The 17,482-nt window shown below is 32.1% G+C and overlaps 1 protein-coding gene and 1 long non-coding RNA gene across 19 annotated transcripts; both read left to right on the top strand.

The window, feature by feature from the left end:
* Nucleotides 1–6,913: 6,913 nt before the first annotated feature.
* LOC105768212 (uncharacterized) lies at nucleotides 6,914–9,680 on the top strand. 14 transcript variants are annotated; one of them, XR_008196142.1, is made up of 5 exons: nucleotides 6,933–7,502; nucleotides 7,650–7,754; nucleotides 8,681–8,777; nucleotides 8,856–8,985; nucleotides 9,165–9,680. It is a non-coding gene; the product is annotated as an uncharacterized LOC105768212 (long non-coding RNA). The 14 variants fall into 14 exon arrangements; XR_008196143.1 differs by having other exon boundaries at nucleotides 6,923–7,173; nucleotides 7,384–7,502; nucleotides 7,650–8,985; XR_008196144.1 differs by having other exon boundaries at nucleotides 6,923–7,502; nucleotides 7,937–8,985.
* A 3,380-nt stretch (nucleotides 9,681–13,060) lies between these two features.
* LOC105768209 (uncharacterized) lies at nucleotides 13,061–17,296 on the top strand. Of its 5 annotated transcripts, none has more exons than XM_052631384.1 (11): nucleotides 13,231–13,372; nucleotides 13,826–13,863; nucleotides 14,114–14,252; nucleotides 14,466–14,610; nucleotides 14,708–14,835; nucleotides 15,672–15,743; nucleotides 15,844–15,967; nucleotides 16,043–16,167; nucleotides 16,313–16,354; nucleotides 16,593–16,805; nucleotides 16,967–17,296. In XM_052631384.1, the coding sequence occupies exons 3-11, from the start codon at nucleotides 14,121–14,123 to the stop codon at nucleotides 17,033–17,035; spliced, it is 1,050 nt and encodes a 349-aa protein (XP_052487344.1). In that variant the 5' UTR covers nucleotides 13,231–13,372; nucleotides 13,826–13,863; nucleotides 14,114–14,120; the 3' UTR covers nucleotides 17,036–17,296. The 5 variants fall into 5 exon arrangements, with proteins under 5 accessions (XP_052487343.1, XP_012443459.1, XP_012443458.1 ...); XM_052631385.1 differs by having other exon boundaries at nucleotides 13,232–13,372; nucleotides 14,119–14,252; XM_052631383.1 differs by lacking the exon at nucleotides 13,826–13,863 and having other exon boundaries at nucleotides 13,061–13,372; nucleotides 15,699–15,743.
* The last annotated feature ends 186 nt before the right edge of the window (nucleotides 17,297–17,482 follow it).

Here is a 17,482-nt window from a genome sequence, read left to right as displayed (position 1 = left end):
CTCACTTGATAATATATGCAAATGAACCTAAATTTAGCAAAATGATATTAATGGTATCAAGAGTTGAACTTAAATTTTAAAATTTGAAAAATTAAATAACTAACTTCTAAATAAAAATATATATAAAGATTAAATTTTAAATTTACAAAAATACATAAACTTATAACTTATTTTAACCTTTTTAAGTTTTTATCCAATACAAATCTTTAAGTCGAGGTTTGAATCAATGAGTAAACTTAAAACTTTAAATAGAATTTGTAAAATTAAATAATATATTTAAAAATAAAATTAATTAAGGAATAAAATGTTTTCCTTAATTTAATCATTATAAAAATCATTTAAATAAATTTATATTTTTAATATTTTACGTAAACTTTTTTTGTTAAAATCAGCCAAATCATAATGTAAATCCAATAAATATGAGGTTTTTTTTTTCATGATTAATATAAAATAAATGGCTATTTTACCCCTCTAATCCAAAAATATTTAATATTTATAAAAAAAATCCTGGTTCAAAAACATTCATCCAAATGACTTGAAATGAACAGTAAATTTAGGTTATGAAAACCCAATGGCCGGCACTAGGGGTGAGTATACAATCGAGTCGAGTCGAATCGAGTAAAAAAATTTCGAGTTAGTCGAGTAGACGAATCCTATTTTAGCAACCGAACTCAATTTGAATTTTTTTCGAATCGGATCGAATCAAGTCAAAAAATTTCGAGTCAAGTTAACGAATTCTATTATTTATACTCAATGTTGCGTTTACATGAACCGATTGTTTAACTAGTAAATGAAGTATAAAATTATTTAACTACATAAAAAATATAATGGTTTTGCTTTTTAAATTAATTAGTAAACATTTTTCAAAACAACATAGTTTTGCCTTTTAACTTAATGGTTTTGACTTTTAACTTTAGAAGAGATAAATATTTATCAATATGGCTTAGTTTTACCTTTTCTTATTCGGATTTTCGGATAACTCGAATTGTGTAATTCATATTCGAGTTAAATCGAAAAACTTAATTTTTTTATTTGAGTTGATTCAAATAACTTGATTAACTCAAATAACTCGAACTATTTAATTTAAACTTTGAAAATTTTATTGAGTTTTTCGAATTGAATCGGATTTTACTCACTACTAGCCGGCACTCCCTTGTATTTTGTCCCCATGATTGCTTGATGATTGTGTCAGGCTTTAAAAAAATAAATTTTTTTATTTTGGAACATCAGTGGCCGGCATCAGGGTATTTTTTTAAACTGTATCATACTAGTATACTCAAATACCAGTATTTGAAAAAAATTGGGTTATGGCCATCTAATGGCCGGCACCAAAGTACTTAAAAGAAAATTTGGTGCTGGCCAATAGATGGCCGACACCAACACCTTTTTTGGGTCCTGAATATTTTATTGTTTTGGGACACTGATGGCCAGCACCAACTTTATCAAATATATATATAGGTGTTTTGTCTTCCATTTGAATTTTTGTTTGCTTTTTGTTTGCTTTATTAGTTGAAAATCAAGATTAAAAATATCAGTTTTTTCTTTGTTGAGAATGAAGCAAAAATTTTTGAAGATGAGTTCCCTGATTTTGTTTGTTTATATTCATTTTGATGGAGAAATGATAAATAAAACTGAAGAAGGTTGTATCTTTCAAAGTCGAAAAAAATGGGAATGAGATTTAACAAATGTGTTTCGCTGGCGGATTTAAAACGAAAGATCGGTACAAAGATAGCTACCGTTGCGGGAAGCAAATGTTGAAGATGATGATGATCTATCTAGGGATAATGATATCAATTTATTGCCATCCTAAGATGGATAATCCCAACCCAATTGAGTTGTTTGCTGAGATAGCTAAATCGGATCTCATTCAAGTTGTAATTCCAGTAAGCCAGCGTTTTGGAATTGATTTTGATCTTAACGTCTACTGGGAATATCAGTCGGGTTGTGAAGGGTTAATGCCAACTCTCAAAAATCCAAACACTCGTGGATGTTCGCATAACATCCCAAACTCGCGTACTCGTCTAAAAATCCATCCAGAGGTGTTGGCCACCATAGAAGATGGTAATGATCAGCCCCACCGTGATCCTAACGATGATTTCAGTAACCTCGATTTGGATGACATCCCTGAAGACATAGACGAAGAGGACTCGGTAGAGGGTGAAAATGTAAACCCCCATTCGGTCGGGAACACGGGCCCCAATATAACTATAAGGAATAATTTAAAGTCTTTTGTGACTAACGTGGATCCTTATACGGCTCTTATACACGAGTTTCTGGAATATACAAACATTTTTTCGGCTCATCTACTTGATGAAGAATTCGACAGTGAAGAGTTGTTCGTAGGACAATAATTCGATAACAAGAAATATTGTTTACATGCAATAAAACAACACAACTTGAAGTTAGGTATGGACTATAAAGTGACGAAATCGACGCAGTCTTTATACATCGCAGAGTGTTGGAAAGCCTTGAGTAGGTGTAACTGGCGTGTTCGAGCTGCATTAATGCAGTAGACTCAGATGTAGATGATAAGGAAAATAGAATGTCCACATACATGCACATCTGCTCGTATGTGGCAAGACCGTCGAAAGTTAGATGCAAAAATCATATGCAACTGCGTCATCAATTTGGTAAAAGAGTTGCCCACTATTCAGGTGTCGGTTCTTATTGCGGACATGCAAGCTCGATTCAAGTACAAAGTGTCTTATCGGAAGGCATGGTGGGCGAAGCAAATGGCAATGCGGGAGTTGTATGGTGACTGGGATGCATCAGTCGCGATGCGGGAGTATGTCCCGGGGATGATGACTGATTTGCAAACACTGTCGTATAAGGGCCTGAATGACGAGATGTAATCAGGGAAATGAGTTTTTCACTGATTATTTTGGACGTTCAAGCTATGTGTTAGGGTCTTCCCTCACTACAAGCTGATGGTACAGATGGATAGAACCTGGTTGTACGGTAAATACACGCAAATACTCCTAATGGCTGTTGTAGAAGACGACAATCGAAATGTACTTCCGGTCGCTTTTGCCATCATAAAGAGTGAGTGCTTCGAATCCTGAGAATTTTTTCTTAGAAATCTACGGAGGCACGTTGTCAGAAAAGACAACATTTTCCTTATACCGGACAGATCAAAGGGACTATTTGTTGCGATAAGGCGATCGGGTGTTCCGTGGAGGTTTATTTATTGCATTTGGCACATCGCGTTAAACTTCCACAGAGATTATAAGAATAAAGAATGGAAAAAAGAACTCGTGAACATAGTTAAAAAATATTGTTTGTATTTATTTCAAAAATTCCTTTTCAAATTTTATTAGTCTGTAATTTTTTAAAATACTAATTCCAAACTGCATATGCAGCTCATGAGTTAGAACCGCGAAGACTCAGGCTAAGGTTTGCGAGGCTTGAATCTTAGATGTCATCTTTACCAATAGATCTCCGGACATGGTTGGGTTGCATGGAGAACTGGAAATGGACTCAAAGTTACGATGAGGGGTTTCTGTATTGCTAGATGACAACCGACCTAGTAGAAGCGGTTAACTCCGTATTGAGGCGCATACGTCATCTGCCATTTTCTGCTGTTTCCTCAGTAACATCTATAGGTTGGTCACATTGATGCTTAGGATAGGGTTGAGACAAGCTAAGCAAATCGAGGCCAGGCACGTGTACGTTGAGGCCATCTGAAAGGCCACGGCAGCAAAAGGTCAAAGGGCGCAAATGATGATCGCAGATTTGTATTTGCGCAACTTGGAGACTTTCTGGGTTCAAGAGTACATCAGCCATCGCTCGAGTCTTCTGCCTAGGTCGTACCCAGTTGATTTGCAAAATAGACGTTGCAAGTGCGAGATATTTCAAACTCTTTGATATCCGTGTGCGCATGTTCATGTAATGTGTGCGAGAGCAAACTTAAATGTTGAACAATTCATATACGAGATCTACACGTTGCAACACACATTGCATATCTAGGGAAACGAATTTCCTATAATCCCCGATGTCTCTAGCTAAGAAGTTCCACCGCCTGCTTTTGAGATAGTGTCTGGCCGTAGTCTCCGTAGACATCAAGGTTGACCACAATCGACGAGAATTCAAAATGACATGGACGTCAGGGAGACATGCAAACCTAAATTGTACACAGTGTGCCGAACATTCAGACACAACTGATCAATTTGCCCACATCATGTCTATGTTTCCGGTCAATCATCTTCTAATGTCGGACTGGAAGATGACAAATGATATATTATTGAGCACATGTTCTTGTAAAAACGTTGTAAAAATATATAAATTATCCAAATGACATACTTTATTCAAATGATACAAATGATTAAATATATTAATAAATACATTTTTTAAATAATATACAAATTATAATACAATATACATACATATTTAATTTAAAACACTTTAAATATATTAATTAAAATTAGGAATGAAATGAAATTATATTTAAAAAGATATATGAGTAATTTAAAAGAAATTGAATTTTATTTTGAAATGAAATGAAATAAAATTATATTAAAATTGGGAATGAAATGAAATTATATTTAAAAAAGATATATGAGTAAAATTTAAAAAATAAATTAAGCTTTTTTATTGAAATGAAGTTGAAATGAAATGAAATGAAATGAAATTTAAATGAAAAAAAAATTGATTTGAAATGACAGGCCTTTCAAAATTTGTTTCTAATGGGCAGTACCAAGGTCAAGGCCCGCATAACGAAGCCTGTTTTGGCTGAATTGATTTTTTAATAAGATTAAAAATAAATCAGATGAAATGAAATGAATTGATTTTTTTTAATAAGTTTAATAAGATTGAAATGAAGAAATCGAAATTCAAATGAAACTTAAAAAGAAATTGAAATGAGAATAAAATTGACATGGCATTTGAAAAAGATAAAAAAATTGAAATTAAAATTAAATTTAAGTTTTAATTAAAAAAGAAAAAAAAAGTGAAATGAAATTCAAATGACAGAGAACAATGAAAATGAAATAAAATTAAAAAATAAATTGAAATAAAAAAAAGTGGCAAGGCATGGCATGACATGCCTGTGTCAGGCTTGTAACATCCCTAACCCGTATCCGTCGCCGGAACACGGCTTCAGAGTATTACAGGACAATGGAATAGTAAATCATTCAAACCATACATCAATACAAACATAATCAAATTGCTTGGACCTTAAGAAACTCAAATACTAACCAAAATACAAAATCAAAATGACATTAATCGGGTCAAAAACACATCAAAATCAACCTAATATGTGCCTAACCAATGTACCCTGATTAGTACCACAATTATATACAATTTAATCTCAAAATACACATTAATTCAATTCATCAACTCATTCAAGTAATACCAAATCAAAATATCTAACAAAGTTACCACAACCACAACAAATCAAATATATATAAGCCACACATACTAGCGTAACAACTATACCTCATTCTCATACCCTTTGCAAATTGGTTATTTGCACAAAATATCATTCATAACATTTACATAAGCCAAACATTAACAAAACAGCACAAGAGTCTATACATGTCATATAATCCGAATTTAACGTTTCAAAAACCACCAAGATAAACTGGATAGTATGACTTGAATGTCGTTCCGATTGTACAACCTTCCGAAAATCTACAATGACATTAAACAACACAAGTAAGCTTAACGAAGCTTAGTAAGTTCGACGAGATAAACAAAAATTTTACCAAACTAACTATAATAAATCAAATAATAAAAATCATTCATGACAACTCATTGTCATTCACAACTTCAATCGATAAATACATCTATATTCAAATTAATATAAAAATAAATAAACAGGTCTTTCAAATTTATTAAATAAATCACCTAACCGAGATTTTTCCATTCGAAGAATGACTTACGGATAAGAGTACATCATCAACAGAAGCTCATAAGAGTTGGTCCTCTCGAATATGCCAACAGAAGCTCGAAAGCTGAACAGAAGCTCGGTTTATAGAAACGAAACTTTAAAAATTTTCAACAAAACTTTAATACCACCTTAATGACACACCGTAAATATTTATAAAAATATTTACGGCTCGGTTTATAGAAATGAGGTCCCTATACTTCACTTTCTAAAAGTATTTGACCTTAGGGTCTTACCACTTGAACCTAATAAATCGTTATAAAACATAAATTACCAAATCAAAAATCTTTTTAAAACCATATTTGGCTCGTAAATATTAAATAATAATATTTACGAACTTAATTGTTGGATTTAGTGGCCTCGAAACCACTGTTTTTGACACCACTAAAAAATCAGGTGTTACAAGGCCTATCAAATCGGGCCATCAATTGGTCGGCACCAGTCAGAGCCTAGGTGGCAGACGACCTTTGAATGGCTGGCACTAGCAGCCTAGGACTGTTCCGACGTGATCCGACGAATCAGGGCCTAAAACTTTGATTTGAAAAAAAATTAAATGAGAAAAATTTTGAATTTAAATGAAATTTAAAATTTTGAAATAACATGAAATTTAAAATGAGAAAAAAATTAAATAAAATGAAATTTAATTAAAGAAGAAAATATTTGAAATGAAATGAAATTTGAAATGAAATTAAAATATAAATTGAAATGAAAAATAAATAAATTGAAATGAGAAAAAATGAATATTAAAAAAATTGAAATGAGAAAAGATGAATATGAAAAAATAAATTGAAATGAAAAAAAAAGAAATGAAATGTGAAATGAAATATGAAATGAAATGAAAGTTGTAATGAATATGAAATGAAAATAACGTTGAAATGAATATGAAATGAAATGAAAAAATGGAAAAGAAAAAAATGAATATGAAAAAATTTTAAATGAAAAATAAAATATGAAAAAATTAAATGAAAAAATAAAATGAAATGTGAAATGAATATAAAATTAAATGAAATTTGAATTGAAATTAAAAAATAAATTGAAATGAAAAGTCCTTTTCTTTTAAAAGGAACGAAGAACGGCCTCCATTTCAGAAAAAAATTCGCCATCGGAGAAGTTCTTTTCTCCAGACGAAGAAGTTAAAATTTTCTCCTTTTCTTCAGCCAAAAGTGTTTTTGGCTGGTAATTTACATTTTTCTCCCCCAAAAACCGTTCTTCCCTCTTGTTCTTTGCCTGAGATATCAAGTTCTTTGCCTTTGTTTCTTTTCCTCTGGTTTTTTGTTCCTCTTCCGCCGGTGAGTTTCTTTTCTTCTTCTTCTCTTTAATTATTCATTCTGCTTTGTTTTTAGTTATTTTCTGATTGTTTAGAGTTTAGCAAAAATTTTACAGAAATTTTACATTCTTCGATTGTTCACCCTCTCTCTATTGAATTTGCGTCTGGGTTCCGAACCCCAACGCATGGATTCTGTTAAAACTGCTTTGTTTAATAGGCACAGTAATTACAGATGAGCCCAAATTGATTAGCATACAGATGAGCCCCAATTGATTAGCATCGCCGTTTACGACACCGACCGGGATAGAATGCAAAACATTGTCGCCAAGGTTGCCGCGGTGGGAAGCGGAAGTATCCATACTTACTATCTACTATAATATCTCACTTTCTCTTTCTACACCCATTAATAAACAAAAATTAAATCCCCACTCCTCTGATCTTTTTTTTAGATTTATTATTATCATTATTTTGTTAACTTTAAAAACTTGAAATTCACAGTTTCAGGGTCTGTTTGTAATGTGCCGCTACTTTGGCAAGGAATGGAATTTCAGTGACCCTTTTTGACTCTGCCAGGGGTCCTGGTGGCCGCATGTCTCAAAGAAGGTTCCTTTTTTGTTTCTCTCCACTTATTTTTTATTAAAAATTCATTTTCTTTGACGAATTTTGACTGCCCTTTTTTATATTCTATTATTTGCTGGTGTTTTGGGATGCAGAAATAAAATTTTAAAGTGCATAGTTTAATGAATTTTTGTTGTTTTTGGTAATATGTAACATTGGGAATTTAGAGAGATAAGTGAAGATGGGAGAGAGCTGTTATTCGATCATGGTGCTCCTTATTTCACAGTGACAAATCTCGATGTGTTGAGCGTTGTTACTGAGTGGGAATCAAGAGGCCTTGTTGCTGAATGGAAATAGAATTTTGGGTCTTTTGATTGTTTCACCAACAAAATTGTCAACACTGAACGCTAGGTTCTTGTAACTATTATTATACTATTTGTTCTTCACTTTTTTTTGCTCCACCTAATGGTACTATTATTTGTTTATTTGCATGGTTTTATCTTAATTATATCTTAACTTGCTTATGAGGAGAGGGCAACGATGTTTTTGAATTGCTTATGTGCATGAATTGATGTTTTTTTCTTGATTTCTTAGAAGCTTGGAACTACTCTTTTTTTTTTTTTTTTAAGTTAATAGGATACTGTTAAACGTTAATGATCCTTGCTATAGCTGCTTCATAAGTGCTTGCTTGCTATATTGTTCTTTTTTATGTTCATGCACTCTTCAGATTGATTCACTTGTAGGGTTCTTTCATTTAACCCTTCATCAGCTTAGGCTGTTTATGATTGTATTATGTTTTCAATTAAAAGGTCAGCATATCTATGTAAAGTGTTGCATAGTTGGTCAACGTCCAGCTCCATTATTGATTCTGATGTTTATATTCTATATATATTCTCACAGATGCCCATTTTTTAGACAAATAAAAACTGGTGATATGTTTTAAACTCTACTATTTGGTATTATTGCTTTAGTTCTCTGTTTGATACACTGGAAATTCTAAAATCTGGAGAAAGATTAGCTGCTTCAGAAGTGGGACTACTTTCTACAGTTGGTGTTACTATGGTGAAGGTACTACATTGCCTACTGTTTTCATTTTAATGACTTCTCAAAAGCTTGTTCAGCTTCCTAAAACAAAATTTGTGTAAGGTTAAATTCTCTAATTAGGCTTGAAGGTTCTTTCTGAAGCACCTCCCTTCCTAAAGACGGATCCAATTCGGCCAGAATTTTATCATGCTACTATCAGATGGGAGGCTAATGATGGATCGGAGAGTGCAAGGTAAATTTAGAGTTATAGTTTCCTTGATCATAGGTCTCCTCACTTTTTCGATTTGTTGTTCAGTTAGATCCTTCTTGGACCTAATTTATCTGCAAGTGTCATGGTTTTTGCTATTTTATTCTACTTTGTAATGATATTATAATTGTGTTAAGAAGCAATTTGTTTCTTTCGGATTTTAGATTTGTCGTTGAGAGCACTGGTCACCAAATGAGTAGTCGGCTTCTGAGTATGAAGTCAGCTAATGCTTTGAAGTTATGTTTGGTCATAATCCGTAAAGAAACTTTCTTGCTAAATGAGGAAAAAGTATGAAGCATGGTATTTTTATTTCGCTGCATATGAAGTGGAATTGCCTTTCTAGGGGTGGCTGCTTGTATACATGTCATATGGGGGTTAAGGATGCCATAGTGAGGCGACACTACTATGCGGGCGAGTAAGATGAGAGCCACTGGCTGACAATTTCTTTTTTCCTTTGGATGCTCAACACATATGACATGCTGCAAAATTGTTTCTTGCCAATGATTTATTTTATGTTCTTATGAACAAAGTTCGACTCTGATCTTTGATGTAGTTTTATGTCATTATCATGAAATGTAGGCAGAACCTAAAAACTATTTCTTTGTTTATGAGGCTACTTTGTTAGTGGCTTATTGGCAATGATATTTTCTGGATGTGTATTATTCAACCATCTATTTATACACTTTCTGTACTTTATTTACAAAAATAGCAGTATGTTACTCCTCGGTAGACACTTTAGTTCCATTCTTGTTCATCTTAAAACAGTATGTAATGTTAATGATGTGGACTGTCCACTAATTTGGCATATTGCTTGGTTTCTGAGACTTTGGAATTGAAGAATTCATCCTAACAATCTTCTTTCCATGAAATATTCTTTTTTGCGTTCTTGATCAGACAGTCTCGGCTTTCATTTTCATATGCTTATCAAATATAAGTATTGTATTAACCAAATCATTTTCATATGCTTATCAAATATAAGTATTGTATTAACCAAATCATTTATTGAATATAACCAAATCATTTTCATATGCTTATCAAATATAGCATCTAGTTTAATGAATTCACTTTAAATTGTAAATGCTATTGACAAATTTTAGTATTTATATTTGGTATATAAATATTATCTCTTTTAAAACTTTAATCCAAATATATGTAATATTTTAATTCATTAGGTTTATGTTTTCTATGTTATGTTAGTATATAATATGAGTTATATATTCAAATACATTTTAAAATAAAATAATACAAATGTGTTAAAAGCATTAATTAAAAATAAAAATAATTTTTATAATAATACAATCGTGTCAATATCTAATTACAAATATTTAATTTTATATTTAAATATTTAAATATAGTTTATATATTCTAATTAAATTTTATAAATAATTAATATTAATTACTTAGAAATATTTAAAATTAATATTATATATTAAAATATTAACAATAAGTTATAATAAATTATTTCTTTATATTTTTACTAAAATATCATAATATTAACAAATTTGAATATTATTTAAATACATATTTGTTACTTTATAATCTCATGTCTAAAATGGATGGACATTTTATTCTTCAAAAGCACTTTTTGACAGCAATGCCAAACAACCAAATTTCTCAAAAGCACTTCTCAAAAGCGTTTCTCAAAAGTAATAAAGAACTGGCCCATAGCATGATAGGCTTGTGTTAGGCCACTCAAAACAAAAAATCAATTGGCCAGCACCAACAGGGTCCAAGTGGCAGGCAGCCTTTGAATGGCTGGCACTAGTAGGTTAGGCCTGCTCTGACGTGACCCAATAGGTCAAGACCTAAAATATATATATTTTACCATTGCTTAGCCACTATGGTCCCCCACTATAAATGGCATACTTCAACCCAAAACCCGATCGCCACTATAATTGTCATTCACCATCGACCGTCACTGATCACGTTCGATCACCGTCGTTCACCACTGATTACCGCCGATCACTTAATGGATCCTAATTGAAACTACATTCTAAGAAAAAAAATACAAAAAAATACAGATACAAAATAATACAAACATTCTAAGAAATTAATACACGAAAATATAAAATTGAAACCACAAATAATAGTATAATACCGACTAAACTAAATTTACAAATACAAAAAAATACAAACATTATAAAGAATTAATACACTAAAATATAAATTTCGAACAACAAATAATACAGGCTAAATTTGATTTAAAGATACAAAAGTAATACAAAATTTTTGAATAGTAATTTTTCACAATTAGTCATCTTCTACTTGAATCAGGTATACGTTGCATTAGTACCCCACCTATAAGTTGCAGAATAAACGCTCTTACAGTGTAGATAATGTCTATTTGCTTTAGACATCTCAGTTAGTCATCTATCGCGCAGAAAGTCATCCAACCCTTAATGGCATAACATTTGGTTGACATGACAATATATAATTCAACTCCGTTAAAACATGATAGTATACAATTCAACCTCAAAATTTGGTTGTACACTACAAAAAACTCCCATATGCAATCCATTACAAAACACTTTCATTTTTATGGCTCTCTCAAAAACCCAAACCAAGCTCCTATATATAAAGTGAGGGAGGGTTTCGACCATATGATTCCCAAAATTAAGAGAAATAATTTTTCAATACTCGGTACTGGTCATCAGTGTCTGAAAATAAAAAAAAATTCAGGTCTTGAAAAAGGTGATGCTGACCATCAATGTCCCAAAGGAAAAAAAATAGTCTTGGGACCTGAAAAAGGTGTTGGTGCTGATCATTTATTGGCCAACACCTAAAATTTTTTTTAAGTACTTTGGTGCTGGCCATTAGATGACCATAACCCAATTTTTTTTTCAAATTCCGGTATTTGAGCATACCAATATGATACGGTTTAAAAAAAATAGCCTGATTCCGACCATTGATGTCCCAAAGTAAAATATATATATTTAAAGCCTGACACAATCATCAGGCACTCATGGGGCCAAAATACAAGGGGGTGCTGGCCATTGAGTTCCCATAACCCAAATTTACTATTCATTTTAGGTCATTTGGGTGAATGTTTTTGAACTAGGGTAATTTTCTTAAATATTAAATTTTTTGGGGTTAGATGAGTAAAATAGCCAAAACATATCAATGTATACGAAAATAGTATAACATGAATAATATTTACGAGAATAGGTAAAATACACAGTAAAATACAGGTGCCGCCTGACCAATCGGCGACACCACTTTATTTCTAATAAAAAAGCATTTTTTTGGGTGTAGTCAGATCAATCGGCGACACCCATATTTTGCATGGTAAATTCGATTTTTTTTCAATAGACGGAAAAAAAGTAAAAAAATAATTTATTTGGTGCCGCCGATGTGTCAGGCTACACCCAAAAATATTTTGAAAAAAAATTAGCTGAAAAAAACTTATGTTTTTAATTTATTTTCCGGTATTAAAAATACGAACTTGTGATAGCTTGGCTGAACCAGCTTGACGGCTGACACGGAAGTGGCCATTCGGTCACAAAATCGTGTTTTTAATATCGAAAAAAATTAAAACACTAGTTTTTTTTCAACTTGATAAATAAAAGATAAATTGAGATTTGATATAAGAATAACTTGATAAATTAATTAACTATCATGCAAAAACAATTTGAAAAATATCAAAATTTAAAGATAAAATCCTCAAAATAATAAAAACAGTTTACTTATAAAAATAAATATAATTCAAAAATTTAAAATAATATTTTAACTTTAATTATTAAATATTTTAACTTAATAGTAGTATGCTTTAGATTTTTATTCAAACTGTAATTTTATTATAGAATTAACAAAATTATCACAAATTTTAAAAAATAAATTTATAATTAATAATTTAAATAAATTAAATAAATTAAATTATAAATATTTTAAATGATAATTTAGTAATACTGTGAAAACCAACTTTGTTTTATATATATTATAGATATATTATAAATATAAACACGAAAAAGATAGAAGCCGTTACGCAGAACAGTTAATAACTCGTAGGAAAGTACATAAACAAATGAAATCAACGACCAGAGCTAAGAAAAATCCAATACACTTGAGAAGGAAAAAAACAGATTCAAAACCCTAAACCCATACACATGTGAAAGAACAAATACCAATATTACGACGAACTTCGTCATCATTTTATAAGGGGAAATTGGGGATAACCCCAATATTATGATTGATTAAAAATATATATAAAAGGGGGGGGGGGGTCACAGACTCACAGTTAGTGCAGACTGCTCTGTCCTGAGTTTCGTGTTTAAATTGAAATGCTCGTTTGGTGTATTAAAAGGCAGATTGCTTTAGCCAACGCCAAAAATCTGATTCCGGGTCTCACTTGTTTCTCATCACCACTTACTCGCAGGTACACCACCAAATCTTCACTCCCCGATTCTTCTATTTGTTTTCTAACGTTCCTTTAAAAGAGAAGTATTTTAGCAGAAGGTTTGAGATGAAAATGGAATTTTGGAATCCTTGGTTTTCAATGGGAAAGAGTCTATTTAAATTGAACCCACTTTCGTCCTGGGAATAAACTCAATGTTAGTAGAGAAGAATTAAGACTTTCTCATTCAACAAGGGGGAACTCTGTTTAACCGTGCTAAGGTCTATGAAATCAATATGTTGATTTCCTGTGAGACTGTGATGCAGTCTTTCATAGATTATCATGTCCTAATCGTCCTCGGATATGCTGTGAGAGTACTTATTTTCTTCCTTATCCAGCTACCCTTGGTAGACAGTTGTACAAGTAGCATCCAATATAATTTTCATAATGGCTACAATTTGGTGCTTTACCGCCCAAACTGGTTTTTATCTGCAGTACCTGATGAAATGAAGGTCATTACACACCAGATATAGGTAGTTAATTTCTGCTCTAAAGGTAGCCCTGGTTTGATTTTTTTTTCAATGTTTTTTTTAATGGCAATACGTGTTGTCTCTGTTATAATATTGTATCTTGGCAGACTTACCCTAGTCTTTGTTACAGTAGAGGTTAGACGATCAGATAGAGAAATGCTTCAGGAAATTTTGGATTGCATATAGTTCAATTATAATTTGCTTTGTCTTCTAATTTTCCAAGGTATTTTGTGTTGATTTTGAGGTCCTTCAGTGCAGGTATGTCTTCGATGGCAGAGAAGAAAGATGTGGACAAAGATAAACCCATCACTCGTGTTCTTTTTTGCGGACCACATTTTCCAGCTTCACAAATTTATACCAGAGAGTACTTGGAGAAGTATCCTTTTATCCAAGTACTTTTCTCAAATTGTACTGCTTATGTACTTTTTTGCTATAGAGTAGCACTTAAATATTAAAGCATTATCATAAACCAAACATGCACTAGCAAGCATATGCCAAAATGTTCCAATGAAATGCAAGCCACACAAATTTCTTGTTTTCCTTTTCTGTTGGATTTGAACCTTTCCTATTTCATATTGATCTTCTCTATATTGAACTTCTTGTAGGTTGATGATGTGCCCCTCAAGCAAGTTCCTGATCATATTGGGAACTATGATCTTTGTGTTTCAAAAAACATGCTGTTTGATTCAAATGTCTTATCTCGTGCAAAACAGATGAAGCTTATAATGCAATTTGGTGTTGGCCTAGAAGGTCCTTATTCTTTTAATGTTAATATTCCATAGCTTAAAGCTTTTGCCACTTTACATTTACTGTATTAAATTTTTGGTTTTCATACTTCGGCATGAAGGCATTGATATTGATGCTGCTACAAAGCATGGGATAAAAGTTGCCAGAATTCCTGGTGATGCTACTGGAAATGCTGCATCTTGTGCTGAAATGGCTATATATCTAACGTTGGGCCTTCTTCGGAAACAGGTTTATTTATTTTATTTAGAAACTAAAAGTTGCATTTTTCTGTAGCATGTTCTTATGATTATAGTTAAACATGAAAAATATCTGACTTTATTTTTATTGTGATGTAGTTCACTATAATCGTATTGGCTTGGTTGTTGCATACAATTGAAAGCTGTATCCACTGTCTGGGTTACAGAAATGAAAGAGACTTTAGAATGCAATTTGTTTATCAGTTGAATAAACCATGACCAAACCGTAGGCTTTACAACTGCTATGAGATCTATGGCTGTTTATCAGCTAGATTAGCCTCCAAGTCTAATTGGAATGGATATAAATGTTTGCTGGCATGAGTGCTCTATCTTCCTTTCTATTAGCAGAAAATTTTGATCAAGCCTCGAAATTAAGGATGTGTGCCTAATATAGTAATATGAAAATATGAATAATTCAATAACGCAGTCATACCTTGGTTTATGCATATTGAAGGTGAGCTTGATCACGCATTTTCTCTTTCACAATTTGAATTAAAGAGAGAAAGCATTGTTTTCTTTCTTGCATTTCAGCTAGAGTGCAAACTCATTTCTGTACTTTTTCGTTTGATTAAATACTATTTTGTTCAATGCATTGGATAGCCATTACATCGCAAACTAATTTTCTAGTAGGTTGGCCATCATTTCAGCCAATTTCATATGCAAAGCTTCACCAAATTTACTTCATATCCTTCATGACTGGCAGCCTTTTATCATCTCGTCTTCAGCATCTCATTACCATTTACTCGACTCACATTTTAGCATATTTCTTTCAAATCTGCACCTTTAAATTCATTTTCTATTATGTCATTGATTATGGTGGTGTTGTAGAATGAAATGCAAATATCTGTAAAGCAGAAAATGCTTGGAGAGCCTATTGGGGAAACACTTCTTGGGAAAACAGTCAGTTTCTACTTTATCTCTTCAATTTTCCCTTTGCTTTGACATTAATTTGAGATTATGTTTTAGTTTATTTTTCACATATTATCCCCTGCTTGTGTAGGTCTTTATAATGGGATTTGGAAATATTGGAATTGATTTGGCAAAGCGCTTGAAACCATTTGATGTTAAAATTATTGCTACAAAAAGGAGCTGGCCCTCCAACTCGGAAGTTCTTATCCCGAAAGGTATAGAGGATTTATTATGTAAATAGTGTAGCTTAGTTGGATGGCATTTTCATTCATTATGTATTGAACATTCAGCCTTTCCAACTCAAAATGGGGTTCTCGATGATTTGGTTGACGAGAAAGGCAGTCATGGTGATATCTATGAGTTTGCAAGCAAGGCTGACATAGTTGTCTGTTGCTTGAGTATGAATAAAGAAACAGTAAGGCTTTTCTTTTCCTTCTTTACTTAAAATATCCGCTTTCAGAGGGAATGGTATTGTCTTCTTATGTTCTATGTACATACATATGCTAAAATACTTATTCTCCAACCATAGTTAATACAATAAGGATATTTCAAATTTTCAGGTTGGCATTCTGAACAAGCCCTTCATATCTTCAATGAAAAAGGTTTGTTTCAAATGCACTCCAAAATTGAAGAGAGAACTCTTTCTTGTTTTTTTAGTTGCAACCATAGATATGAAAACAGGAATCAAAATTTTCAGAAGGCATGTTTTCATAGCGTTTGTTTTATATTTATGTTAGCTATCTTCTATAAATTTTCAACGTTTAATTTTGTATTGAAAGAGCTGCACTCATGGTTGATTTAAGTTGTTGGATGTTTATGTTAACAATAGTGTGATTTCAGGGAGCCCTTTTGGTGAATATTGCTCGAGGGGGTCTTCTTGACTATGAGGCTGTTGTGCAACATCTTGAGTCTGGACACTTGGGAGGCTTAGGAATTGATGTTGCATGGAAAGAACCATTTGACCCTAATGACCCAGTTTTGAAATTTAAGAATGTTATACTTACACCTCATGTTGCCGGGGTTACCGAACATTCATATAGATCAATGGCTAAGGTATGCTTCTTATCAATATTCTTGAAAGTAACATGAATTTCATTTTTCATTGTAAATGCATTCTCTTACTTTCCTCTAATCATCATTATTATGGCTTGTTTTACTAGTTGTTTAATGTTGATTTCCAAGTATGATTTTGGCTCATATTTTGTTAATTTCAGGTGGTTGGTGATGTTGCCTTACAACTTCATGCTGGAAAACCCCTGAAAGGGATAGAGCTGGTCAATTAGTTGACTCAGAATCAAACCTATCAATGTGACAATCAAAATCTAAATAAAATTCTATTTAAGGTTCAATATATTGACCATCCTGGGCCATGCTAAATCTAGAGGTTTAAGCCCTATAACAGTTTAAATGGCAGAGAGATAGGGAAATATATTCAGTAGATTGCTTAGAGGATCCTGTTCAGCACATTGCTTTAGGTTCAGTATTTTATTTGAAACTTAATATTTCCATGATTTTAAATAAATATTTGTTTGAAGTTTGGGATATCCCATTTGACAATAATTTTTTTACTTTTGAAATACAATAACAAGACAAAACCCGAACAACAAACGCGAATAGTGCGACTCGAACCCAACCCAAGTCACACCTGAAATAATGAACATCTTGACCATCAAATCATTTGACAATCAATTTTATTATCTTAACATCATAAATTTTATTTTCTCAATTTT

This window comes from Gossypium raimondii, chromosome 5 (assembly GCF_025698545.1).
Source record: "Gossypium raimondii isolate GPD5lz chromosome 5, ASM2569854v1, whole genome shotgun sequence".
NCBI classification, from domain to species: Eukaryota; Viridiplantae; Streptophyta; class Magnoliopsida; order Malvales; family Malvaceae; genus Gossypium; species Gossypium raimondii.
The sequence above is the reverse complement of the archived record's forward strand: the minus strand, read 5'-3'. Positions and strand labels throughout refer to the sequence as shown.